The sequence below is a fragment of the Silurus aristotelis genome (genome assembly GCF_946808225.1).
Source record: "Silurus aristotelis genome assembly, chromosome: 26".
Taxonomy (NCBI): Eukaryota; Metazoa; Chordata; class Actinopteri; order Siluriformes; family Siluridae; genus Silurus; species Silurus aristotelis.
The window spans coordinates 15449243-15476670 of record NC_139599.1 but is presented as its reverse complement, the minus strand read 5'-3'; the positions used below and the strand labels follow the sequence as shown (position 1 = coordinate 15476670).

Here is a 27428-nt window from a genome sequence, read left to right as displayed (position 1 = left end):
ATTTAAAAAGTCCCAAATTTGCTAATGTAATGAAATAATTGTAATTATATAAATAAATACAATATTGCAGATGATGTTACATAAAACCTTTTTTTTTTTTTTTTTTTTTTTTTAAAGAATGTTTTTTTTTTTTTGGTTTGTTTGTAACTTAAAGGTCTTAAATTCGATTTGGTGAAACCTGCAGAAACCCTGTAACAAACTCTCAACCCAAAGCCGCAAATCAGTTCTCAGAAATAAAATTTGGTTGTACAAGATCTATGTCTGGACTGACTCTAACCCTGACGCTGAAGCGTGTTTGTAAATATAGGTTTTTTTTAATTGGTTCTGCTTTCCGACCCGCTGCACATTCGTTAATTGATGTGGCGAAAAAAAAAACTTTTACTCTCTCGTATACAAGCGGCCGTCATAACCGTGTGCTCACATGCATAAATTTCCACGCCGGCCCGCCAGATAAGGCCGGGGTTTAATTTGCTCCCGGTTTAATTGCGTCAGTAAATTTCAGACCGTGGGGTTGCAGCATGGTGACAGTTAAGGGTGTTTTTCAGTTGTGTTGTTTATTTATTTATTTATTTTTTTTTTTCCCTTTCATCTCTCCTCAATCATATTCTCTCATCTGTGACTCGAAAGATTGCGTTCGGTTCATGCAATTAGCATATTTCGGTCATGTGCATGGTTACGAATCGGTCTGGAAAAGTCTTTGTTCCTTAAAGTGGTTTAGGGAATGATTCCGTTCTCTCCAGTTTCTAATCTTTTCTGTTCGGAGTTATTAATAATCCAGATCAGAGGTTACAGTGTTTTTCCACCGCACGTTAATCGCTTTTTTTTTTTATTGTTCTCCCGTCCAATTTTACATCATCTCTCCATCTCGAGCCATGACAAAAATCACATTTATTTCGAGAATTAAATAAAAGAGAAATGTATAAAACAGGAAAAAATACAGTTCAAACAGATATTTACAAACAAGCAAAACGTACATTAAAGTAAGAGGGAAAAGATAGATAGATAGATAGATAGATAGATAGATAGATAGATAGATAGATAGATAGATAGATAGGAAGATAGGAAGATAGGAAGATAGGAAGATAGATAGATAGGAAGATAGATAGATAGGAAGATAGATAGATAGATAGATAAAATGTTTATTCTTTTCCTTGTGGCTAAAATGCTTCTTATTGCTTTGCGGCTGTTTTTCCGCTCCGGCACTCTGAAATTCAATAAAGTGCAGTAGTACTTTGCACTAAACCTCTCGTACGCTTGACATTGAAATCCACAACAAACATTAGTTACATGTCATTCAGATGAGGGCATGATTTAACACGACGTGGTTACTAGCAGCGTGATCGCAGATAGAACTCTGAGATGGAGACTCTGCTTGTGTGATGTAACCCTTTCATCGACTCTATACGATCTTACACTGCCCTCCGTTCAGATAATGTTATTATACCTAGGAAATAAAACACTTGAAATGATACACCCTAGTAGAAGTCGTGCCTTTAAATATGAGCAGCTTTTCTGTCTTTCTCTCTCTCTCTCTCGCTCTCTCTCTCTCTCTCTCTCTATATATATATATATATATATATATATATAGATAGATAGATAGATAGATAGATAGATAGATAGATAGATAGATAGATAGATAGATATAGATGTAGATATATATCTACACACACAGTGCATTCAGTAAATATTTAGACCCCCTTCACTTTTTTTCAGTGTTGTTATATTGCAGCCTGATACTATTATTCAGATTGGTTTTCTTTTTTCTTTTTTCTTTAATCTACACTCAGTACCCCATAGTGAAAACCGAATTCTAGCAATGTCTACGTTTTTGAATAGTTAAAAAAAAAAAAAACACTCACATTCAGACATTATTTAGACCCTTTGCAACAACACCTGAACTTTCGCTCAGGTGCCTCCCATTTCTCTTAATGATTCCTGAGATGTAAAAAAAAAAAAAAAATTGACAGACATTTCTAGAAATCTGTTTTCACTTTATTATCGGGTAGAGATTAATGGAAAAGGAAAAAAAGTGAATCTGAACGACTGTAGTATCAGGATGCAACATAAAATTATAAAAAAGTGAAATGTATATATTGTGTGTGTGTGTGTGTGTGTGTGTGTGTGTAGCTAAATTTCATGTAAGGTCTGGCTGAGTAAATTGCGAGCGTTTACATCTACACTTTAGTAAGAAGAGAACTTTGTGCCCCAGGGCACTTTTAATAAATAAGCGTCAGTGAATCGGAAGCCTTCGGGCAGCAACGTGAACAGATGATTGTATCGATCCACACTGAAGGAAGATGTGCAATTGTGATTGCCAGTGATGAGAACAAGCTGCACTGAGCAGAAAAAACACCATTTACACACTTGTGCTGGGGAATAAAAAAAAATAAAAAATAAAAAAAAATGATTTGTTCATAAAAAGTGCTAAAACGAAGCATGAATATTTTGATGTTCATGGATTAAAGCGGTGTCAAAAAAATTTATATAAATAAATGAAGTGCAGTGTTTGACATGCGTGCCTCTCTCTCTCTCTCTCTCTCTCTCTCTCTCTCTCTCTCTCTCTCTCTCTCTCTCTCCCTCCGTCTCTCTCTCTCTCTCTCTCTCTCTCTCTCTCTCTCCTTCTCTTTCTCCGTCCCTCCCTCTCTGTCTCTGCAGGTTCTTGGCCGTGAGGTTTACACGTCTAATAACCAGCTGGGAGGCGTGCAGATCATGCACAACAACGGCATCACGCACACTACGGTGTGTGACGACTTCGAGGGCGTTTACACTCTGCTGCAGTGGTTATCTTACATGCCTAAGGTATATAAAAAAAATGCACAAGTGTTAAAACATTTGATTTTGTAGCATCAGCTCGATTTGTAAAAACAAATCTGGTCACGTGTTCAAAGAAAACTGTTTCTAGCTACATTTGGTTACAGGAAATTCTTGATATCGACGTGTATTTGTATTTGTACATTTTTTTCAGAACACGTCTGTCAGCGTGCCGCTCCTGGCAGCCAAGGACCCTGTTGATCGACCGGTGGAGTTCGTACCCACCAAAGCACCGTATGACCCTCGGTGGATGTTGGCAGGGCGAGCCAATCAGAGTGAGCAAACACTGTCTGTCTGTCTATATATATCTCTGTCTGTCTGTCTGTCTATATATATCTCTGTCTGTCTGTCTGTCTACATATATCTCTGTCTGTCTGTCTACATATATCTCTGTCTACATATCTCTATCTGTCTGTCTCTCTGTCTGTCTACATATCTCTATCTATCTGTCTCTCTTTCTGTCTGTCTGTCTGTCTGTCTGTCTGTCTGTTTGTCTACGTCTGTCTGTCTCTCTGTCTCTCTCTCTTTCTCTCTCTCTATCTATTTCATACACACACACACAGCATTGCCATGCTGGAACAGGTTTGGGGTTTCAAGTGAAAGCAAAATGTTATAATATTGCATTCAAAGACCTTTTAACGACCTTTACACTTTTGATCAATAAACATCACACACACATACACACATACAGTGAGGAAAATAAGTATTTGAACACCCTGCTATTTTGCAAGTTCTCCCACTTAGAAATCATGGAGGGGTCTGAAATTGTCATCGTAGGTGCATGTCCACTGTGAGAGACATAATCTAAAAAAAAAAAATCCAGAAATCACAATGTATGATTTTTTAACTATTTATTTGTATGATACAGCTGCAAATAAGTATTTGAACACCTGAGAAAGTCAATGTTAATATTTGGTACAGTCGCCTTTGTTTGCAATTACAGAGGTCAAACGTTTCCTGTAGTTTTTCACCAGGTTTGCACACACTGCAGGAGGGATTTTGGCCCACTCCTCCACACAGATCTTCTCTAGATCAGTCAGGTTTCTGGCCTGTCGCTGAGAAACACGGAGTTTGAGCTCCCTCCAAAGATTCTCTATTGGGTGTAGGTCTGGAGACTGGCTAGGCCACGCCAGAACCTTGATATGCTCCTTACAGAGCCACTCCCTGGTTATCCTGGCTGTGTGCTTCGGGTCATTGTCATGTTGGAAGACCCAGCCTCGACCCATCTTCAATGCTCTAACTGAGGGAAGGAGGTTGTTCCCCAAAATCTCGCAATACATGGCCCCGGTCATCCTCTCCTTAATACAGTGCAGTCGCCCTGTCCCATGTGCAGAAAAACACCCCCAAAGCATGATGCTACCACCCCCATGCTTCACAGTAGGGATGGTGTTCTTAGGATGGTACTCATCAATCTTCTTCCTCCAAACACGTTTAGTGGAATTATGACCCAAAAGTTCTATTTTGGTCTCATCTGACCACATGACTTTCTCCCATGACTCCTCTGGATCATCCAAATGGTCATTGGCAAACTTAAGACGTGCCTGGACATGTGCTGGTTTAAGCAGGGGAACCTTCCGTGCCATGCATGATTTCAAACCATGACGTCTTAGTGTATTACCAACAGTAACCTTGGAAACGGTGGTCCCAGCTCTTTTCAGGTCATTGACCAGCTCCTCCCGTGTAGTTCTGGGCTGATTTCTCACCTTCCTTAGGATCATTGAGACCCCACGAGGTGAGATCTTGCATGGAGCCCCAGTCCGAGGGAGATTGACAGTCATGTTTAGCTACTTCCATTTTCTAATGATTGCTCCAACAGTGGACCTTTTTTCACCAAGCTGCTTGGCAATTTCCCCGTAGCCCTTTCCAGCCTTGTGGAGGTGTACAATTTTGTCTCTAGTGTCTTTGGACAGCTCTTTGGTCTTGGCCATGTTAGTAGTTGGATTCTTACTGATTGTATGGGGTGGACAGGTGTCTTTATGCAGCTAACGACCTCAAACAGGTGCATCTAATTTAGGATAATAAATGTAGTGGAGGTGGACATTTTAAAGGCAGATTAACAGGTCTTTGAGGGTCAGAATTCTAGCTGATAGACAGGTGTTCAAATACTTATTTGCAGCTGTATCATACAAATAAATAGTTTAAAAATCATATATTGTGATTTCTGGATTTTTTTTTTTTAGATTATGTCTCTCACAGTGGACATGCACCTACGATGAGAATTTCAGACCACTCCATGATTTCTCAGTGGGAGAACTTGCAAAATAGCAGGGTGTTCAAATACTTATTTTCCTCACTGTATATACTACACTTATATAATGTCTGCATTGATTTTTCTTGTTGTTATTCAGTTCAGCTATATGTATTTAAATTAATATATATAAAGTATATCATATTTAAATATTTAGTAAATTGTAGTTGAACACATTTTTTGTTTCTCTGTACACTGTGTTTAATTGGTTTGCTTTGATATTAGTGATAATAGTGATGCTGGATGTTTGAGTGTCTAAGATGTTCATGAACTGCACCGGTAGATTACTATAGACTCTCTGTAAGATGTTCAGGCTCTGGGTTCACAGAGATAAGGTGTGCGACGGTATGGCCTGAGCTTTCCAGCCAGGACAGATTCCACATCTTAGTAATTCCAGCAGATAAAACAGGACACGGCCTCGAGCCCACACACGGCTTAATCCCCACCCTCGTGTCATACCTGCGACTCTGGTGATCGGGGAATCTCTTGGGATGACTTGACAACAGACTCGTACGTCTGTGATCTTTAATACGAGGGTGAAGGTGAACTGAAAGCTGAAGAAAGCGGCAGGGCGATACAGAATTCTCCATAACAGACCTCAGCACTGACGAGGTGCCCCCTGCGTTCATGGTCACCACGACAACCCAAATATCCTACGACTGTTATATTATTTGAAAAAATGTGGCATTATAAAATTATACTATTTAAAAAAAAAATGTAAATGTCACAATATTTGATTTATATATAAACACTCACTCTCTCTCACTTTTTTTTCTGTCTTCATATCTCTTGTTCTCTGTGTGTGTGTGTGTGTGTGTGTACCGCCTACCTTTCTCTCCAACTCTTCTAACTTTGTATTTTTTCTTCTCCGTGTCTCCCAGACCCTAAAGGAGCTTGGGTGAGCGGTTTCTTTGACTACGGCTCGTTCATGGAGATCATGCAGCCGTGGGCACAGAGTGTGGTGGTGGGCAGAGCCAGGTGAGCTCCTGTCCATTAACTTTACATACAAATACCTTTATATTATCACGGGACACAAACTGGATAGACTTCATTTATTTGCTGTTTCCATTACACAAGAAATACAAGACCATTACACCTTCTTAATGATTAAACCCTCTGCAGGAGCTGTTCTCGCTCTCTGACCTTAAGTGTCCCCTGACCTCAGTAGCTCTAGGCTAGAGGATTTCTCCAGAAACACATCCAGCTCTCATTAGCACTCTGTGTTTTATATACATTTTTTCCTGAAATGTGTAGCATTTATGGACGGAGTCTGCAGTGTCAGCTGTGATGGTTTTCCACCACTATAAAGTCAGGTTTTAATTAGAATTGACAATCATGACCATGTATTTATTATTAATGTAAGTATTTTTGTTGTGTGTGTATGTGCGTGTGTTCACGCACAGGTTAGGAGGCATCCCAGTCGGCGTGGTAGCCGTGGAGACGAGAACAGTCGAGCTGTCCATTCCAGCAGATCCGGCTAATCTAGACTCGGAAGCCAAAGTCAGACACACACCCACACACACACACACACAAATACACACACCGTCACAGCTACATACAGACTACTATACACACCGTGTGTATGTGTGTCTTCTTCAGATCATCCAGCAGGCTGGTCAGGTGTGGTTCCCCGACTCAGCGTTTAAGACGGCTCAGGCTATTAAAGACCTGAACCGCGAAGGACTTCCACTCATGGTGTTCGCCAACTGGAGAGGCTTCTCCGGGGGCATGAAAGGTCCGTAAGTTGACGACCAAAGTTATACAAGTGAAATAAAAGTAATGTAGCACCTTGAAGGTGATTTATGACCTAAAATCCAGGGTTCAGATGCAAAAAGCTATTTAAAAAAATGCCACATTCAGTTTTCTATCATATAAAACTAAGAATTAGTGAAGATATATTATATAAATATAATATAGAAATTAGCTAAAATATTTAACAGCCGACCAATCAGAATGAAGAATCCTCTCTCGCCTGCAGACATGTACGACCAGGTGCTGAAGTTCGGTGCGTACATTGTGGACGGCCTGAGGGAGTACAGACAACCGGTGCTGGTCTACATTCCACCTCAAGCCGAGCTCCGTGGAGGATCCTGGGTAGTGATCGACCCCACCATCAATCCACGCCACATGGAGATGTACGCAGACAAGGACAGCCGGTAAGTGCGTTATATATGATTTACGGTTATATTCTGTTCTATCAGTGCGTCGAGACATTAATCAGAGCTTCATAACGAACATGCAGCGGTGGCGTGCTGGAGCCCGAGGGGACGGTGGAGATCAAGTTCAGGAAAAAGGATCTGGTCAAGACGATGCGACGTGTCGATCCCATCTACATGGGTCTGGCTGAGAGACTTGGTGAGTCCAGAAATACATGTATTTTTGTGATTTAATCCACCAATTTGGTCCACATACATTATTTTCTTCAGTTCCATGCTCACAACCTTCACATTCTATAGTCACCATGAAGTAAAATACAGCTTTGAAGTGCCGCTGGTTAGAGCGCAAATCTAGTACGGTTAGCTTGCTTTGCTAATCAGACCCACAATGATGTGATGAGTAATTTGAAATTAGAGCAGGAAAATATTCAGATTCTGTAGTTTCTTTGGGCTTCCTGAAGAAAACCATTACACTGGAGATCAGTTTAAAATTACAGGAATTTAAAAAACTGGAAACTTTCCATGGGACTTAACAGGAATGAAAGGAAATAAACTGGAAATTGACCAAATTGCAGGTTATCCTATAACATCTACAAATCTTGCAGGATATTTTTGTTTTAAACAACCAGATTGATGAATGTGCAGGTAGAAATTCAACTGAAATTGCATTCAATCACATGCATTTCCTTGAAATTCCTATTAAGTTTCCACCTTGGAACATTTCCCAAATTCCCCAGATAAAGTTCCCATGGAAAGTTTTCGGAGATTTATTCGAAAATTTCCTTTACAACCCCTTCAGTCAACGGTCTGAATACTTGTCCCGTTTTTATAGGAACCGTATTAAATGTAAAGGCATAAAGTTCTATGCCTCTGCATTCTGTTTTTTTTTTTTTTTTTTGCTGATCCTGGTATGTGTCCTCAGGCACGCCGGAGTTAAACGTATCGGACCGTAAGGAGCTGGAGGGCAAACTGAAGGAGCGAGAAGAGTTCCTGCTGCCCATCTACCATCAAGTCGCAGTGCAGTTTGCCGACTTGCACGACACACCGGGACGCATGCAGGAGAAAGCAGTCATCACTGTGAGCCCTTTATTTACTTTCCTCCCAAGACAAATATCATTTGCTTTCTATTTACTACATACGATCTGAACGGCTTTCGAAGTCCTTCTGCTATCCGCTGCGGCCCGTTTGCTTGAACACATGACTGCTTTGTGTGTAGTTATGACTCGAGCGTTGAAGGCATGAAAAAAGTGTCTTTTTTCAATTCTGCGATCGTTTAAAAAAAATCTGGATTATTCCGCGGTTCACGTGTGAGCCGTGCCAACCGCCATCCGTTCCACCCTTTCTGTCTGTCTGTCATTTACAGGTCCTCTGGTAACATTCAACCACAGTGAGCTTCTTGTCACAGAAGTTATAGCTTCTGTTTCAAATCAAAAATTTTATCTTATAAAGGCAAATGGGCAATCAATGTTGGAATGAGAACCTTCACTCTTCCTGTAGATATTTTAGCACATATGGCTGGGAGGAGTGTCCGAAAACTTTTGTCCACACACAACGTATGACGGTCTTAATTCTGAGTTGAATGTTTTTAATAGAGCAGAAACGATTAAACGTGTCTAAATGTCGTTTGGTTCGGACGTGCAGGACGTGCTGGAGTGGCGCACATCGAGGCAGTTCTTTTACTGGCGTCTACGGCGGCTTCTGCTGGAGGACACGGTGAAGAGGAAGATCCAGCAGGCGAACAGCGAGCTGACCGACGGCCAGGTGCAGGCCATGCTGCGGCGCTGGTTCGTTGAGGCAGAGGGCGCTGTGAAGGTGATTACGTCATATAGACTTTTTAGTTTTTTACGTTATGCAAATATCTAATTTCTATATTTCTTATTTATTCATTATAAATATATATATCATTTTTATTAAATTTTTTTTTATTACATCAAAATAATTATTCAGAATATTAAAATTATTTATATATAATTTATTTGAATGCACCGACGTCGTCTACGCTAGACTTTAGTCTATATTTGTAGGTTTTCAGGCTTTAAATGCAAATAATCAGTCAATGAATCTGCACCTGGTCCGCAGTCAGTGTTTTAAAGGTGCCATGTTCGAGTCGAGCTTCTCCACACCAGGGCGCTGGCACGATGCCAGGCGCCGCCGGCACCTCGCGGGTTTTCGTGAAAGGGGAGGGCGGATGAAGCGGCTAATGTACGAGCCCCAATCAGAGCAGGCTATCTTAATCCACCATTAATCTCGTCCCTGGCACACGCAGATAGGAGCGCAACATGCTGTTTCTTAATTAAAAGCAAACGGATTAAACATGATTAATAAAGGCCCTTAAATGTTCCCTTTTTTTTTTTTTTTTTTTTTTTTTATTTCCCTCCTCATCCACTTTTTATTAGCAAATCTTCCAGAGTCCGGCTTCGTTCCAAATCAGCCTGGATTTATCTCTACCGAGAGCGTTCATTTATTCTACATTTCTGGATTACGATCATCAAATACACACATTCCTCAAAAGCACTTTCAGTCTGACAGAGCTTCAAAGAATTTCCTGTGCATTTCATAATCATTGTTTGTGTGTTTGCCAGGCGTATTTATGGGACAGCAATGAGGACGTGGTGGACTGGTTGGAGAGGCAGCTCACTGAGGAAGAAGGAGCGCGGTCCATCATCGACGAGAACATCAAGTACATCCGCAGGGACCACATTCTCAAACAGATCCGCAGGTAACCAATCGCTGTTAACATACACATGGACTTTTAAACTCATCCTTTCCCCTCATTACATCGCTTTTATCCATCCATCCATTCGTTTGTCCATCTGTACAACCGCAGACCTTTGTTTGACTCTTTGTGCACCAATCTGTTCATCTTTTTTTTTTTTTTTGTCCTTTTAACCCTCACTTAACCCTGACGTCTGTCCATCTTTCTACCTGCACCACTATCCGTTTATGTCTTTATAATTGATAAATATTTCTTCTTCTCCTTCATCACTTCACTGCAGAATGTAAACAGGTTGTCTTCCTGTCTACCCAATAAACTGTGTCTTTCATTTTCCTCTTCAGAGTTCACTAATATACACAACAAACGAGAAATACACTTTAATCCCTTCTTTCTCCATCCTTCAGTCTGGTCCAGGCGAACCCTGAGGTAGCAATGGACTCCATCGTGCACATGACGCAGCACATTTCCCCCACGCAGAGGGCCGAGGTGGTGCGCATCCTCTCCACCATGGACGCCCCGAACTCGTCCTGAGCAACACACCGCTACACACACTTGCGCTAGAGGAGCCGACGCACCCGCACCTGCACGCCGGCTATGATTCTGAACTGTAAATGTATCGTCTCTCGGTGGTACGTTTGGAGAACGACTCCAAGTTGGTCGTAGAATTGCACTTGATCTAACGTGTACATGAAAAAAAAACTAGATAAAAGCAGAGACCAATGTAATTACAGAGACGCAGTACTGATTGTAGTCGAACAGCAAAGTGTCATAATCACGTTAGAAATGTCTTTTTCGTTGTTTTTAAGATGTTGAATCAAAAGCACCAGGTGGAAAGGTGGGGGTGAGTGAGTGGGGGGCAACAAAAGTGTGTGGACACCTGACCGTAAGATTGGTACGTGCTGCTTTTTGCACATCCCATTCCAAATAATGTTTAAGATTTGCGATGGTTCATTCAGTCACAGCGGTGTTGGTAAAATCAGGTTTGGAGCACAATAGGAGATGATCTACTCCAACCCATGTAAATCAGATCTTCATGATGCTGGAGCAGGTTTTAGTTTAAGTGAGGACAGCAGTTCATGCTGTTCATCCAAAGACAGTTGTGTTCCTTCAAATTTGGAACAGTATTTGGGAACCACAAATGGGTGAAGTCGTCGGGTGTCCCAATACTTTTGCACTATCGCGTATATCCGTACATTGGAATGTTGTCAGAGTCCTTCCTTGTGATCCGAAAACACAAGATCTCGAACTAAACAAAATCTGATCTAAGAACTTCTCAGTTAGCTTGACGTTTCTTCAAAATCTGACTTATTACTGCAAGTACTGAGACAATCGTGCACTAATAAACACAGATATACCAGAAATTAAGTTTTTGGTTTCCGTAGCAACCTTTCTGTCAGAGATCCGAACGGATCACGGGCGGCATCTCCTCCTCCACCACCCCCCAAAAAAGGAGAAAAATAAAACTAAGTTTAAACACTACATAGACAAACACACTGAACTGTTTAAAGCCAGTACAATCATAACCCTCTCACCTCCAAGTGCACACTAACCCTGTCCCCTGTCCTACTTACGTGGTTGTCAAAAACTTTGTGTTACACGCACAAGATGTTGTCTATTTTTTAACGTGTTACGCAACTAATTTATTAACTAAAACTGTACTGCAGAGAGAGAGAGAGAGAGAGAGAGAGAGAGAGAGAGAGAGAAAAAAAAGTATTTGTGTTAACATTGGTGATGTGCTTTTAGGACCAAAGTGTTTTTTTTTGTTATTTTTGCTAGAAATGGTTCCACTGATACAAAAACAAAGAAAAACTCTGAATTAAAAAAAAAAAGATCGATGGAGGGATACCGGGTGGAGTTATAGGGTCGTTCCTGCTGCTCCATAGTGATTGTTTTTTTTTTTAAGACCTGGATTAAAAAGCGTGTGTGCGACCACCGATGAGACGTGAGCGGCGCGTGTTCGAGGCGGCCGACGCCATCCTGCTGGAATTCAACTCAATAAAATCAACTTTGTCCACTTCAGAGTCATGTGGTTATTACGGACCGAGTGTGTGAGAAGGGCAAAAGGAACGCACAAAATCTAAAAGAAAAAAGGAGGAAGAAAAAAAAAAAAAAAAAAAGAGGAGACACCTCGATGTGAACGAGTGCACTTTTTTTTGGAAGTTAGAATCAACAACAAAGAGACCGAAGTAAAAAAGTGAAAGTATTAGAGAAACACAAGATGAAGTACAGTCAAGGAAGGAAGGAAGGAAGAACGAAAGACCAGCAAACTAAAGGGGAAAGGGGAAGACACACATTAACATTAAAAACACTATAAAAGGGCACCCGGTCGTTTATGCACCAAATGAACAGTCTGTTCAAAAGCCAGATTGTGATCGTGTGACAAAATTGTTCAGGATGTTAGAGGGAAATAACCAACACAAAAAAAAGTTTTTTGATTTAGAAAACATGTATCCCAAATGCAGAATCAGCGGTTGAGAACTAAATCTGACTTTCATTAATCTTCAGTTCCAAACAACAATGATGGAAGATAAAACAAGAAAAACACAAGTTTCTTCTACAAGTCCTTGAAATCTGACGTCTCTCATCAGAAACTCTCACGTCGTGTGTTTTTTTTTTTTGCAGCTTCAGTCTTAATGTGTTTGTGTGGGTCACTGTATTGTGTAGAATCACTGAAGCATCTGGGATCCAAACAGAGATCTGTACAGCTCGGACCTGAATGCAGAAAAAAAGAAATAATAAATCTTAAGGTTACTCCAAAAAAAAAAAAAAAACACCCTGCTGCAAGTTGAAGCACATCAAACAACATCTCGGCGTAACTCGAGCGTTTGGAGGAAGTAGAAAAGTGTGTACATAAACGTATAAAAACTAACCCATTATACTGAAGAATTATAAGTGATTATTTATCTCTAAGTGGATACAATATTCATGGTTGTGAGGGATTTTTTTTTTTTTTTTTTTAAAGGAAGAAACATGAGATGAAGGAGATTAAATTAAAGAAATCAATAAACAACCAAATAAAAGGCAGGATATCGCAAAAAAGAACAAAGAGAAAAACCAGAATGAGATGATCTGCAAGAAGAAAGGATAGAGAGAGAAAGAGAGAAAGAGAGTTGGAGATTGATGTTGGAATTATAACAGCATATACAGTATCTCACTAAATTGAGTGCACCCTCACATTTCAGCAACCATTTTAGTATCTTTTTTTAAGGGACACCCAATTAACCCCACCCCCAAAACCTCAATAACCCCACCCCTTAAAACATCAATAACCCCACACCAAATACCTTAACCTCAATAACCCCACCCCCAAAACCTCAATAAGGTTATACGAGGACAGTTTGGGAGAAACCGAGATCGCAACAACGCAAACCGAATGACCAAACTGTTGTTTTATCTGGAGATCATGTGATTGAATAGCAATAAAGTCAAAGCCAATCATCTGAGCGAGAGCCATTCAATCATTCGGAGAGACACAACGGCCAATCCTGAGCATCTCTGAGCTCGTGAATGAGCAAGAGGGCAGACGGCAAATGCCGCTTTCCTTCCAGTTTGCCGTTCCCTTCTTCCTCCTCATAGTACTGTATGCTTTTGTGATATTTGGAAAGAGGCAGGTGGGAATTGATTGCTAGAACTATTGCCAAAATAGTTAAAAATGTAAAAAAATTTAAATGCGGCTTCCAATCAGCTGTCATTACTAGAGTTGCCTATAGAGGCGAATCACTGATGACTGATCACTGACTGCACGCTGCATGGAGTGCGCTAAATGTATTATTTATCATTTATACATTTTTTTAATATCCAGTAATCATTTTAAAAACTACCGGTTAAACACAGTGATGATGCCACCATGGTGCTTGGCTTGAATATTAAATATTATTTAAACAAAAAATATCTCCTTGATTGGGTGATAATTTTTTATTCCTTAATCATCTCCTCACTGTTTGACTTTACTCAAGGTTTTAAGTATTAATTATAAAGATCAGACCGAACTGTGTTGTCCACACCCCCACATTTATGTTTTACTTTACTGTACTGCAGAGCGGCCACCAGGGGGCAGTGAAGCGCTGATCAGCAAACATCATTGTATCTTCCCGAATTTAACGAACATTTTAAACCTACATGAGGCAGTTCTAATCCTCACACCCTGACCTTTTCCACACACACACACACACACACACACACACACACAGGTGGGAGTGAATGTCCCGAGGGTCCAGAGTCGGACCGTTTAATCCCTAATCCCTGTTTGAAATGCGGCAGTAGTGGCGAGGATTACGGCGCTCTCCGATTATCATATAATGCATACATTCTTATTCTGAAAGGGCCATGGCAAACACACACACACACACACACACAGAGGAGTGGGAGAGGGGCCACGTGGGGATCAAAAGAAGAAAAATGGATGACTCCACATCAAAATAAATCCCCGGCCACCATTAGAACTAAATGCAAAAAGCTAATCTCAGCCCACTATGGAATACCTACAGTGTGTGTGTGTGTGTGTGTGTGTGTGTTCGCTCTCCTATACCGGCACATTAACATTCATGGGGCCAGTGGCCCGTGTAGGTGGGGGGGGGCGGATACAGAGCTACGGAGCTACTATTCAGAACTGATGGGGAAGAAAAAAGAAAAGTCGTGTGTGTGTGTGCGCACACAGGGAAAAGGTCACCTGGAATCCCGCTACCGCAAAGGTCAGTGGTCAGCCGGCTGATGCCGTTGCCATACATCATTATTATTACTGTAGTTCATTGATAGCTATGTAAATGAGAGAAAGCTAGCGAGGGGACGAGAACAGAAAAGGTCACGCTGTGTTTCTGTTTTTCGTGCCGCCGCCAAACACATACCACACACACACACACACACGCACGCACCAAACTTCAAAATGCATGTAATGAAATCCGCTATACTTTCTAAAAAGAGCGAACGCGCGCCACAGTAACAGTCCGTTCGCCTTTTTGGGCTGTAGCATAGCTAGCGCATGCTAGATTTCGCAGTAACGTCCCAAACATCGAGTTCATGCTAGGTGTGCTTTTAGTATTGGCTAAGATGGAACCCTTCAAAACAAAATTCCACGCTGAAATGTTCAGGATTTTTCCTCAATTGTCCTGGAGATAAATCCTGAACGTTCTCTGAGCTCAGTGACCATGACAATCAGACGAGCTTCATCCCTCCGTTCTCCTCCTCTAAGCCCTACCTTGACTCTGCTTCGATCTCTTCATCTCCACCCCCTACAACACCTCGACAGGTCAAAGTGACCCTCCACAAGGTCTTATCATGTAATTAAAATGGAAGAGAGTGCTGAAGGTGGCATCAAATACACTGGTTTATGGATTAAGGGAGTGTTTCTGATGCTGCTTCACTGCTCGGATCAGATGAACATTCGAGTGGCCACTCAGCAAAACAGAGGATCGGTTAAGGCAGCCGTGTTCGTGCACTAGAAAGCAACATACTTTTTAAGAGGTCACCATGAGAACACCTTCTACTAGGATAAATAGTGTATGAAGTTTTGCAGATTACAACAACAATGAAGGTAACACTGTCAGGGGTAACACCATGTGAGAGGTAACCAGAGGTAATAGAGTGTAACAGGTAACTCCACCTCAGGGCAACACTGTGTCAGGGGTAACACCAGGACTGAGGTAATACAGTGTCAGAAGAAACACCATTTCGGGGTAACAGTGTCTTAGAGATAGAGGTAACACCGTGCCATAAATAACCCCGTGTCAGAGGTAACCCTGTGTCAGAGGTAACACCAGGTACAAGGTAACAACAAATTACACCATGTCAGAGGTAACACCGTGTCAGAGGTAACACCGTGTCAGAGGTAACACCGTGTCAGAGGTAACAACAAATTACACCATGTCAGAGGTAACCCCGTGTCAGAGGTAACCCCGTGTCAGAGGTAACCCCGTGTCAGAGGTAACCCCGTGTCAGAGGTAACCCCGTGTCAGAGGTAACCCCGTGTCAGAGGTGATTTCACCCTGTATGATGTTACAGTGTGTGTATAAGGTTACATCTCACTCGAGGTTCATCATGCACAAGTTTTATACTGTAGGCAGTTACAGTATACAGTAAGATGTTACACTGTGCACACAGTAACACATAACACACTGTTGCTCACTCGATATGGAAACCCTCAGGATCAGGAGTCCTCAATTTTACATGGCTGTCCTTTAAGAACACCTGCAACCCAGAGCCCTTTGTGGAAAAGACAGAAGACCCCGTGCTCTGGATGATCAGATACCGGCAGCAGTTTTAGCATGAAAACGCTCAGGAAAGTAAACTCCAGCTACAAGTTTTACTTTTTATGTACAAAAACTTTTTTTTTCCTTTGTTGTTTATTTCATTTTTATTTACTGTCAAAAAGCGATAGCAACAAAAGCCCTCGAAAACAAAGTAAAAAAAATGGGAAAGGACGTAAATTGCTTTCTTTATGTCTCCTGGAAAAAAGAATTCTGAAAATTGCATGACAAAGAATGCATGTGTGTGTGTGTGTGTGTGTGTGTGTGTGTGTTAATGAATGTATATCTACAGAGGGAGGGCGAGGCTGTTTGATTTGCCAGCGCTCTGTTTGAGGGGGGATTAGGGTTAGCTGACAGGCGGCACAGAAGAAAGACAGAGACAGACAGAGCAGCGCCATTAATTAAACACACACACACCTCCAGCAGGACCCTCAATATATCACTGCAATCCAAACTGCAGAAGCAGTGTAGCTTCAGTAAACTGAAATCTGTTGCTTTAGTTCAGAAATAATAGAGGAACAAAAAAAAACCCACAATAGAACACGTGAATTACAACCATGATATTAATTGAGTTCTGTAATAGACACTGGGGAGGGGTGGGGTGGCTTGGTTGGTTGGTTGGTTGGTTGGATGGATGGATGGATGGATGGATGGATAGATGGATGGACGGACAAGTAAAAGAGGTATAAAGAATAAAAACAATGCACTTACCGAGCTTCATCACTCATGGTACTGTGGTCAATAGGAGCCATAAAATTCATCAGCTTACTGTGTAAATGAAATCTGAAACACACACACACACACGATAAGCTTTAACAAACTCCAGGAAAAACAGTAAGAAAGGAATGAAGATAGATAAGATAGCAGGATGGAATGAAGGCTAGCACGAAGGAAGGAAGAAGGAAAAGAAGTAAATGAAGGATAGCAGGAAGAAGAAAAAAGAAAAGAGCAGAGAGAAAGGGGGAAAAAAAAAAACATAGCAGGATGGAAGGAAGGCTAGAAAGAAGGAAGGAAAAAGGACAGCAGGAAGGAAGGATAGCAGAAAGGCTTGCAAGAATAAAGAAGGTAAAGAAGGAAGGAATAATAGCTAGAAGGGAGTAAGGAAGAAAAAAACAGCAAAAAAAAGCATATCATGAAGGAAGGATAGCAAAAAGAATAAAGGAATGATAGAAGGAATAATAGCAGGAAGGAAGCGAAAAAGAAAGAAAGAAAGAAAGAAAGAAAGAAAGAAAGAAAGAAAGAAAGAAAGAAAGAAAGATTAGCTAAAATGACAATGATTTATTTTTTATTAAAAAGTAAATAATGTAATGATTTTATTTACAGCCAAATGTCTGCCTGTAATGCATAAGAACAAAAACAAAAAAACAACAAACAAACAAACACAGTGAATAAAAGCGTACCGGACTTTCCTGCCCTTGCTGGCCTTCGTGTCCACTTTCTTCTTAATCTTGCTGCGAAGCTTCTGGATGGCCAGCCACTGCCTGTGGAGAGACAGAGAGTTTGGGCATCAAGTGATGATTTAACAATCTCACACACACACACACACACACACACCTGCCCATGGCCACTTGGTCATTAGGATCTGTTGCACTGGTCTTGCGCTCGATCAGCTCTCTGAGAAGCTGCAATCAAAGCAAAGCATAAAACATGAGATGTTGCGTCTGTGCTCTGCAGACGGTTCCTATAAGAGAAGTGCAGCTGCATCAGAGACACTTACCTGATGATAAAAGTCGTCGTCGTCGAAGATCTCCTTGTCCAGGTCTTTGAGATGAGCGTTAGCTTTGAGCGCCGGGGCCTGAGCACAAAAACACACGGAGGTTATGATTATGGTATTTAAGCATCACGGCATGTGCGTTCTCTCCCTCATACCTCCGGCTCTGTGCTGCTGGACTGCGTGGTGACGGAACTGAGCTCAGCTCTGCCCAGAACTCGGTCATCAGACCTGCGCGTCTGTGTGCGCTTCAGCAGACGCTCCTTATCCATCAGCACCTGCTCCACCTGCGTCAGGATGTTCCGCTCGAACGCCCCGAAGCCCTGACCCACACACAGCACACAAATAGAGGAGGAGAAAAGAAGAAAACACTACTTAATGAATGGATGGATGGATGAATAAAATCTATACATAGCAAACAAATAGACAGAGAAATATACAAATAAAAACCAGACAGAATGGAGGGATGAATGAAATATTGGTATGGATGAATGGATGGAATATTGGGCTGGATGGATGGAATATTGGGCTGGATGGATGGATGGATGGATGGATGGATGGATGGATGGATGGATGGATGGATGGATGAATGGATGGATGGAAGGAAAAAGGAGATGGTTGAATAGACTGGTAAAATTGTGGCAGGGATGGACAGATGTATGGAGAGGTAGGTGGAAGAGTAGATAAATGCATGGATAGATTGATGAGAAGGTGAAAAGGTAGATAATTAGATGGATGGATGGATGGTTAGATAAAAGGATAGAGGAATGGATAAATGGAAAGGTGGAAGGTTAGATGAGGGTTGGATAGACAGATAGATGGACGGATGGATAGATGGATAGGTGGAATTGGAGATGAAATAATGGAGGGTATAGATGGGTAGATGGATGAATGGATGGAAAGGTGGAAGGGTGGACAATGGGTGAATGGATGGACTGATGGACTGATAGAATGGTAGATAAAAGAATCGATGGATGGATGTTTGAATAGGTGGAATGGTAGATATAAGGATGGAGGGATGAATGGGTAGAGGGGAAGGTGGACTGGTATACAATGGGAGAAAAGATGGACTGATCAATTGATAGAATGGTAGATAAAATGATGGATGGGTAGATGGATGGAAAGTTGGATGGGAAGGTGAAAGGGTAGATAATCAGTGGATGGTTGGATTGAGGGAAGTCTGGTTAAATAGAAGGACAAATGAATGGCTATATAGATGGAATGGTAAATAAATGGATGGATGGATGGATGGATGGATGGATGGATGGATGGATGGATGGATGGATGGATGGATGGATGGATGGATGCCTGGGAACATGGAAGGGTAGATAAATGGATGGATGGATGGATGCCTGGGTACATGGAAGGGTAGATAAATGGTTGGATTGATGGATGGATGGATGGATGAGTAGATAAATTAATGTATTGATTAACAGATGAGTAGCGAGATGGTTGAATTTACATAGGAGTCTGGAAGGGTGAAAAAATGGATAAGTAGGTGAAAGGGTAGATGGATGGATGGATTGATGGATGAGTGCAGGATGTTGATGGTGTGTCGTTACCTTGTTGGTCTTGCCCGTGGTGAGCCGTGTCTTGTCGTACCATTTCTGCAGCGTGGCGTCACGGTACGGCTGGAAGGCGGCAAAGCGTTTTGCCATGAAGTCGGGATAGTGCGCCGTCTCCAACTTCCGCTTGGAGGTCTCACGACTCACGGGTTCATCCTCAGCATCTTCCTCGTTTTCACCTTCGTCACTGTCGATCTCTTCATCCTCCTCAGACTTGCTGCTGGAGAAACGTCGGCGGATCGAAACCGTTCAAAATCTGGATTAAAATGCACTTCCTATGTGTAAGTCATATAAAGCAGAGATGTGGTGGTCCTGATCTGATACCTGCTCTCCGGGCCCCTGGTCTTCCCCTGAGCGATGGCTCTGGTTTCTGGGTTCTGGTACAACAGCAGGTCCTGGAGCTCCAATAAAGATCTCTGTAGAGCTTTCAGTGCTTTGTGGCCTGTTAAACACAGAAACGAGGGGCTGTAAGGAACCCTCACGACCCAGTGCTCCGTAAATTGGGAAAAACAGAAAATCCAGATGTGACAGCGATCCTTGATTGTGATTGGTCAAAAGGTGTTGATAATTTATCTGTTACGGCAGCTTGAATTGGAGTTCCAGCTCCAGAGTTTTTTTTTTATTTGTTAATTATTATTCATTTCACATTTACCAAAAGGTCTAGAAGATCACGAACTAACTTTTTTTACTTGATCTAGGAGACGTGAACCTGATCTCTGGAATTCAAATGCCACTCCAGGCCTCCTCAACCTCACCTACCTGACTTTACTCAAACTCTTGTACCTGAATGAGCACAATTTCCTCAAGCACACTCCAAAATATAGTGGAACATCTTCCCAGAAGAGTGGAGGTGATTCTAACTGCACACGGGAACTAAATGGGGAATGGGACGTTTATCATCAAAAGCACATCATCTTATGGTCAAGTGCAGTATATAGTCATATAAATGTTTTCTATATCGTGGTGCTTTCTATACAGAGATGTTTCATGTTTACAGAAGGAGGGATTCTGAAGATGACTCAAAAACAAGGTCTTATTCGCTCCCAAATCCACAATAAGCAACCGCAAGCCGATTCCTTTTCACCACGTCCCCTTGGCGCGCTTTTTGCCTTGAAAGCGGCCCAAAAAAAAAAGACAATTTAGCATAAAAACAAGACGATTCAAAAACCCTCCACGTTCTCCTGTCAGAGCAAATCAGAAAGAAAAAAAAAAAAAAAAAAAAAACTTGCAGGGTATCTGTGCAGCCTCCGTGTGCAACTGCCAATCTGACAAATTCATCCCCCCACCAGTCATACAGGAGAGAGAAGAACCTGCGGCGGGGCTTTCGCTCGTCCTTGTGTCAACAGTTATTAATTCGCATCAGAAGAAAACAATCCTGTAATCCATTATCATGGAGAGCGCACGAGAGAGAAGACAGAGGGAAGAGGGTGCGAGGATTCAATCATCTTCGGCGCTAATCAGAAGTACACGAGCTCGGCGAAAGACGCCGCCCCCTCTCTCCGCTCGCCATTCAGGAGGACGGCCCCCCATCAATCATTCGCCGGCGAAAGGAGCGAGGCAATAAATATGCAAATGAGGAGCAGCCAGGCTTTGAAAGGAGGCACACAAATGGATTAATTGTCCGCGGCGTAAAGAATCCGTAGAGTGCGGCCTCGGATCATAAACGTATTTGGGGTTGGTGGGGGATGACAGTGTGTGGAAATCCGCCTGGACTGCAGCCTGGTGTAGAAAAGCGAGATTTAATCAATCGTAGAAGGACGTTTAGTGGCGTAACGCGGATCCGTGAACGGCTGCGGATTCGAAAGCGAAGCTGAATTAATGTGTGAACTAAGAACAGGATCAATAAAAAAAAAGGGGGGGGGGGGTGTCAAGGACATTCCTCTAAATGGATAAAAAGTACATCATGCTGCTCTTCTTCGCTGTGGGTTTGGACGGAGTGGTGTACTTTTTATCCGTTTATAGGTACTGTACTTGTAATGGTCACAACAATTGTTATGCTGCACTTAACTCTCCAGATGAGCCCTTTATCCTGAAGACTTACTGACGCTGGAGACTCTTTCGAGAGAAAAAAAAAATGTTGGCTTATATTACAGCAGCGTGAACAGGAAATCCAGCTGCGTGTTTTTTTTAACGAAGATAAAGAGAAGATAAGGTATTGTTTTATACATCCCACAGTGGGGAAATTTCCATGTTACAGCAGCAAAGAAAACAAATACATGCAGTACAGTATATAAAGAAAATAATGAACAATAGTAGTTAGTTAGTAGTTACAAAGTGCTGGGAAAAAGAAAAGAAAATAAAAAAAAAAAAGCAAGCAAGAAAGGAAAAAGGAAACGCTAGCGATATGGATTCTTTAGCGCTTTCGTGCATGCGCAAAACAAATGCTAACTCTGCTTTCTATCATTCATTCATTCATTCTCTCCTGCTTATCCGTAATCCGGGTCGCGGGTGCAGCAGTCTAAACAGGCCCCCGCCTCCGACTGCTGGCCAATCCTCACAGCACCGTCCCTTACGGTCCCTCCTGCAGGTGGTGAGCCCACGGGAATACCCCTGGCATTGTTGTGTATGTTTTCAAGTTTAATAACAAGAATTTAAAAATGTGCTCAAAGTGCGAGGCGGAGACTAAAACAAACTTGCGGTCCGCCACTTAATACGTTCCCGAGGGAACTCGGATTTTAACGATGTTCCGCATGTAAAAAGGATCGAAGCGAACGCCCTGTACGGAAAAACTTTGGTGCGGATATGTGTGTGCCGTTACGCTCCTACTATACAGAGTTTTTTCATGTTTTTTCAGTGAGGAACGAGTGATTTTTTTTTTTTTATTTATAGGAAAAAATCTATTCAAGTCCCTGTGAGAACAGAAAATACTAATCAACACCCTCTGGCCAATCAGAAGGCAGAATTCGCGATGATTCTGATGCACTGTGGTTTCGATAATAATCGCGTATAATCACATTATAATATACGATCTCACTCACTGTTCTTCAGCGCTCCGGTGTACTCGGCCCCGCCTTTACTTTTGAACTCTGGAAACGTGTCTGGTTGAGGAAGCTGATTGGCTGTCGTGAGGGCTTTCTGCATTTTAATGCGGCCCTCGAGGATCAGGTCCCAGAGAGCTGCGCAGTCAAAAAAACAGAAAAAAACTCAAGATACTGTGATTTTTTTTTTTTTCCCCTCACAAAAAAACGCTTGGTTTCGAAACACATACCGAGCTGGTTCTTCACTGCTTTGCCTTTGTCCACCTCTTCGTTCACCTTCTCCTTCGAAAAAGTCATTACACCCCCCGAATCGCCACCTTCGTCGTCGTCCTCCTCTTCGTCTTCCTCTTCCGAGCTTGTTGCTTCGTCTTCGTCCTCGTCGTCGCTTTCTCCCAGGTCGTCCATGCCCTCTGTTAGCTTGCGGAAATCGGTGTTTTTAGAGAAGCTCAGATCGGCACCCTGCATCCTCGTCACCAAGCTGGACACCTGAGAACCTTCGTCACCATCACTGAGGTCGTCCTCTTTCTCGTCCTCCTCCTCCTCATCTTCATCAACGTCTTCATCATCGGTGTCGTCATCATCATCTGAAAGAAAAGTCTATCAAAAAAAAAAAAAAAAAAAATGCCACAGAAAAAAAAAAAAGAAAACCGATTCCGTGTACACACCCGAGCCGTCAAAGTCCTGCTGCAGCTCCTTGCGTGACGTCACTTTCCCATGATAGCGTTTATCCGAATCGACCAGCAAAGCGGATGCTCGCTTCCGCAATCCACTGACCGGGAGATCTTCATCATCACCTCCTTCATCGAACTTGTCTACGACTCTGGCTTTGGTCTCTGCGTAAAAAAAAAGAGCTGCATTACGCATCATGATCACTTCATATCCACAAGCATGTTGGAGGATGAAACAATTGATTCGCCTTCACTACATACATACTATAAGAGCAAAAGTATTGGGACACCTGACTTTTCCAGGTCACGTGGTTTTTCTCCAGGCTGTTACTACAAACGTGGAGGGACGCAATTGTATAAGACGGCTGATGGAGCATTTAATCTTTTCCATTCACTTGAACTAGGAGACATAAACCTGTTCCAGCCTGATACACACATGATACAGAAAGCCAGCTCCAAGAAGAAATGCTTTACATGGGTATGGAGACACTTAAATCCCCACAAGCACACTTTGAAATCTAGTGGAACTAGAGGTCATTATAACAGCAAATGGGGACCAAATGTAGATTGGGATGTTTAAAAAAAAGCAAATTAATATTTTGATCAGGTGTCCACAAACATTTGTCCATAAAATATGCTTTATGTAGACATAGAGATGTCAAATATATCATTTTTACTGTGTGTATTGTAGAATATTTCTAATACGGAGTTGACAAAAAGGCATTCAGATGTCATTCTTACAGCCAAGAGGATAAACAGTAGGTTTGCGTATGGATTTGTGTACAAAAATGCTGCTTAAAGGACATTTATTGCACTGTATCCCCTGTGTAGTGCACGTGATTTACCCAACAAGCCACGCTGTACTCCGCATTTAAACATGTTTTATATATATATATATATAAACATACCCTCCTGTTGTAAAAGCGCCCCTGAATAGTGCAGATGGTTAAGTTTAAAATACCGTCATCCTGATCGTCCTCGGGATCCGCGAAATTCGGCAGCGGGTTCAACAAATCCGCGAGTTGCTCCGATATGGACGCGGCCATGTTTTTCAGTGAGCGGCCGCTGCTGTGTACGTCATCACTAGGCGCCTTCTAAGCGCCCTGACGCCATAACCAGGCGCCAAACATGTGCTTTATGTTTGTGTGCAAACATAAGACGAACATGTAAATGTTTTAGAGGTATTTAAGTTTTCTACAGATTAAATAGGTATATTAAGGGTTAGTTGTCCACTTGGGGACATCATTATAATAATAATAACGAACTTCTACACACACACACACACCCCTTGTAGGTTCCTTAAATGATCCTTGTTCACCAAACATACACCTAAATCTCAACTTCAGTAACCAAAATGAATGTTTTTGGTTCTTTTAGTGTATTGTTTTTTTTCCCTATGTTTTGACAACAGCAGAACAGTGATAGTGTCCCTGTTAGGTCAAAACAGTCACATATTCCTGTAATTTTTGGTCTCCACCAAGATCTCTAAATATATATATATATATATATATATATATATATATATATATATATATATATATATATATATATATATATAAATAACAAACACACACACACGCACGCTAAGGACCCTATATGTTAGACAAAGTGTTTTGTATGTTTATTTTCTATAAATTCTTCGATAAATAGAAAAGGCCGCATGGTGATAGTGAAATTACAGCATCGTTGTGGTCATTTTTTTATAGGAAAGTTTTCATCATTGTCATTTTTGTTAAAAGCATCTTTATTTTACTGAATTTCTTTATGTACCTGTTGAAAAACCCAACCTGGCCTTACCAGCTGCCAAAACGCAAACCAAGCTGGTCCAACTGCTTGAATATCTTTGCTAGTTCCCCCCTTTACTCGTAATTATTTAAGTCACCTAAACAATACATGTATATTTTCTAATGAATATATAATCTGGAAATAATTAAATCAGGAACTTTTTCTCTTTACCAACATTGTTAAAATATACATATAATTGTGCACTGGTTAGCTCTTCACAACAAGCTGTTATTTTTTGAAAGAGTTAAATGTTCACACTCCTGATCAGTGTAGTTAAAAACTGGTACTGGCATGAATGGACTCAGCATATCAAATCCCACTTCTCCCTGATGGAAATATCTTATCTTCGTTTCACCACAGCTTGCAAACAGGATAAAAAAAAAAACTTGTGTTCATGTTAGTTTAATTTAGATTTAATTTGAAATAAAGAGCTTGTGAGTGGTTGTAAAAGTTCCCTTTTTTCGAAACCATGAGACTCTGTGGAGCTACTAAGAAAAAAAGCAACTGCACACATGGGTTGTGTTTACAATGACTCAAATGAAATGAGATTTCTCAGCGGTTGATACAAAGGAAACAAATAAAGAAGGTGTCCAGACATGTTTTGTGAAAGCTGACCATCTATTATTTGCTTAAAATCAGCCACCTTTTTAGCAATAATAAACCATTTATTAGCAATAAACCATTGAAAGTGGTAGATACCGTGGCACCTTCAGTATTCATGAAAAATAAATAAATAAATCAATCAATAAATAAATAAATAAATACGTCTTTTCTTGGCATGACAATTGATAGTGCTGTGTCATGACTGACAGAACCATTGTTGGCATTTAGTGTTATCATGCATTCAACCAGGCTTCCTCGAAAGAAAATAAATAGAAATTTAAACAAAGTTATGCAATGGCCATAAATAGATAAATACATCAAAATAAAAAGACAAACAGATAAATACATAACATAATCGATCAAAATGACAGTGTTAAGATCAGGTCCATGTTTTTTTTTTTTTACAGACTGTATGAAACCTGAGTCCGTTTGGCCAGGTCTGCCGGCCCGAGCGCTCCCAGCTACCACACAGTGCCTTCACTTATTTCTGACGAAGGCTGAGAGAGCTGACTGCTGTACCCGTTAGCACCAAGCGAGCTGATCGAGGTGAACGCGCCACTCATGTCTGCCGAGATGCTGTGCTCCGGGCTTGGGGAGTCCCCAGAGTGCTGTGGCACCATGTCGCCAAAACACTGGCTCTCTCCGGAGGGGTGATGGCCAGAATGGTGAAGGTCCATGGTGCCTAGTGGTGTGCCAGCGGGGACTGAGGAAGGAATGTAGCCCAGATCGCTTGGAGTCTGGGCCTGTGAAGAGGGAGGGCCATGCGGGAAGTAGTCGTAGTTGCTTCCTGGGCCGTAGTATTCGCCTTGATAATCTGGAGAGATATGAGTTCAGAGTTGGGTGTTATTGCATATCGATAACCATAGTTTTGCAGACTTTCAGACACACTTTAATAGATTTCGACTGAATTAGGAGGTGGTGGAAAAAGTTTTGAGACTAGCTCTGTTTACAAAAAGTATTTAATTTATCTACCTTTTTTACACTATAATCTTAAAAACAGTCCCCTTGCACAGCAATACAGAGTTCTCAGTTTTCCTGCTACTTCTACCCTGGACGTCTTTCTTCTCTAAGCACATCAATGGTATCAAAATAGCAAAATTTGAGCTGGAGCTTCATCCTCGGAAAGCTGGTGAAGAAAGCAGGAGCCAAATCTGACGAGTAGGTGGGAAGTCTGGGTCGGTGCGGAAGTGAGAACATGGTGTTTCCGGCGAGAAACTTGCATGTGAAGAGAGCTGGTTCACAGGGTGCACACATGGTCAGAAAAGCACAAGTTGCCCAGCTCCTGAAGTACGCAGAATAAAGTCTTTTGGCACACTGACTTACAAGGGTCGGTGCTTCCTGCGACTGTGTGTGCAGCCTTGTGCTGCCATCTGTTGGTGTGTTTCAAACTAGTCTCGATACATTTTGATACCACCACGTAGTCGGTGAAAGTTCAAGTCATGACCAAATGTATCTTATCTGTTCAAAGTACATGGTTCTTATCAAGACCAGCAACAGTGAAGCACCAACATGAGACAAAACATAACCACTTAAAACTCTTGTGTCCTCCAGATCCAATTGAGAAATTTTACCTAGCTGGTACTTATCTCACCTCCATAATAAGAGAAGTGGCCATTGGGCATCATGAGCTCGGCCGGCTCCACTCGCTCCCCCAGCGCCCTCATTCTTCTCGCGCTGCGGAACAACACGTGGCGTCTCGCCCCCAGTGCACTCAACTGCTTCATGCGTCTTTCTTTCGAGCGCCGGTTCTGGAACCATACCTGCACAAAATGAAATGATACAACTGGTCAGTGGTTGCCATGACATCAATACAAAACGTGCACCACCATTCTAAAGTGTAGATCAAATCAGTGCACACTTCCAGTCACAGTACCGGAAATAAGATTTGTTTTGCGCATGCATGAAAACGCTAAATAATCTATAGCACCAGAAAGTGGCTGCCGGC

At 41.8% G+C, this 27428-nt stretch overlaps 3 protein-coding genes across 14 annotated transcripts in view; 1 reads left to right on the top strand and 2 right to left on the bottom strand.

The window, feature by feature from the left end:
* Positions 1–11945, top strand: part of acaca (acetyl-CoA carboxylase alpha) — a 38720-nt gene extending 26775 nt beyond the window's left edge. For all 10 annotated transcript variants that reach the window (XM_083530734.1, XM_083530741.1, XM_083530742.1 and 7 more), the window contains 11 exons: positions 2656–2799; positions 2966–3086; positions 5941–6037; positions 6463–6559; positions 6659–6794; positions 7038–7215; positions 7302–7414; positions 8138–8292; positions 8857–9027; positions 9798–9934; positions 10336–11945. In XM_083530734.1, coding sequence (XP_083386860.1) covers positions 2656–2799; positions 2966–3086; positions 5941–6037; positions 6463–6559; positions 6659–6794; positions 7038–7215; positions 7302–7414; positions 8138–8292; positions 8857–9027; positions 9798–9934; positions 10336–10462 — 1476 coding nt within the window. In that variant the 3' untranslated portion in view covers positions 10463–11945. The remainder of the gene's footprint in view (positions 1–2655; positions 2800–2965; positions 3087–5940; positions 6038–6462; positions 6560–6658; positions 6795–7037; positions 7216–7301; positions 7415–8137; positions 8293–8856; positions 9028–9797; positions 9935–10335) is intronic.
* A 324-nt stretch (positions 11946–12269) lies between these two features.
* Positions 12270–24208, bottom strand: aatf (apoptosis antagonizing transcription factor). 2 transcript variants are annotated; one of them, XM_083530748.1, is made up of 12 exons: positions 24057–24208; positions 23093–23260; positions 22658–23011; positions 22428–22565; positions 19774–19891; positions 19447–19669; positions 18043–18207; positions 17891–17968; positions 17728–17795; positions 17574–17654; positions 16885–16956; positions 12270–12643 (listed from the first exon to the last, which is right to left on the bottom strand). In XM_083530748.1, exons 1-12 carry the CDS (start codon positions 24139–24141, stop codon positions 12598–12600), a joined length of 1596 nt encoding a protein of 531 aa, XP_083386874.1. In that variant the 5' UTR covers positions 24142–24208; the 3' UTR covers positions 12270–12597. The 2 variants fall into 2 exon arrangements, with proteins under 2 accessions (XP_083386874.1, XP_083386875.1); XM_083530749.1 differs by having other exon boundaries at positions 12361–12643; positions 19447–19666.
* Positions 24209–25745: 1537 nt separating this feature from the next.
* Positions 25746–27428, bottom strand: part of lhx1b (LIM homeobox 1b) — a 34713-nt gene continuing 33030 nt past the window's right edge. For both annotated transcript variants that reach the window (XM_083530757.1, XM_083530758.1), the window contains 2 exons: positions 27075–27243; positions 25746–26297 (listed from right to left, as the gene is read on the bottom strand). In XM_083530757.1, the coding sequence (XP_083386883.1) occupies positions 25945–26297; positions 27075–27243 (522 nt within the window). In that variant the 3' untranslated portion in view covers positions 25746–25944. The remainder of the gene's footprint in view (positions 26298–27074; positions 27244–27428) is intronic.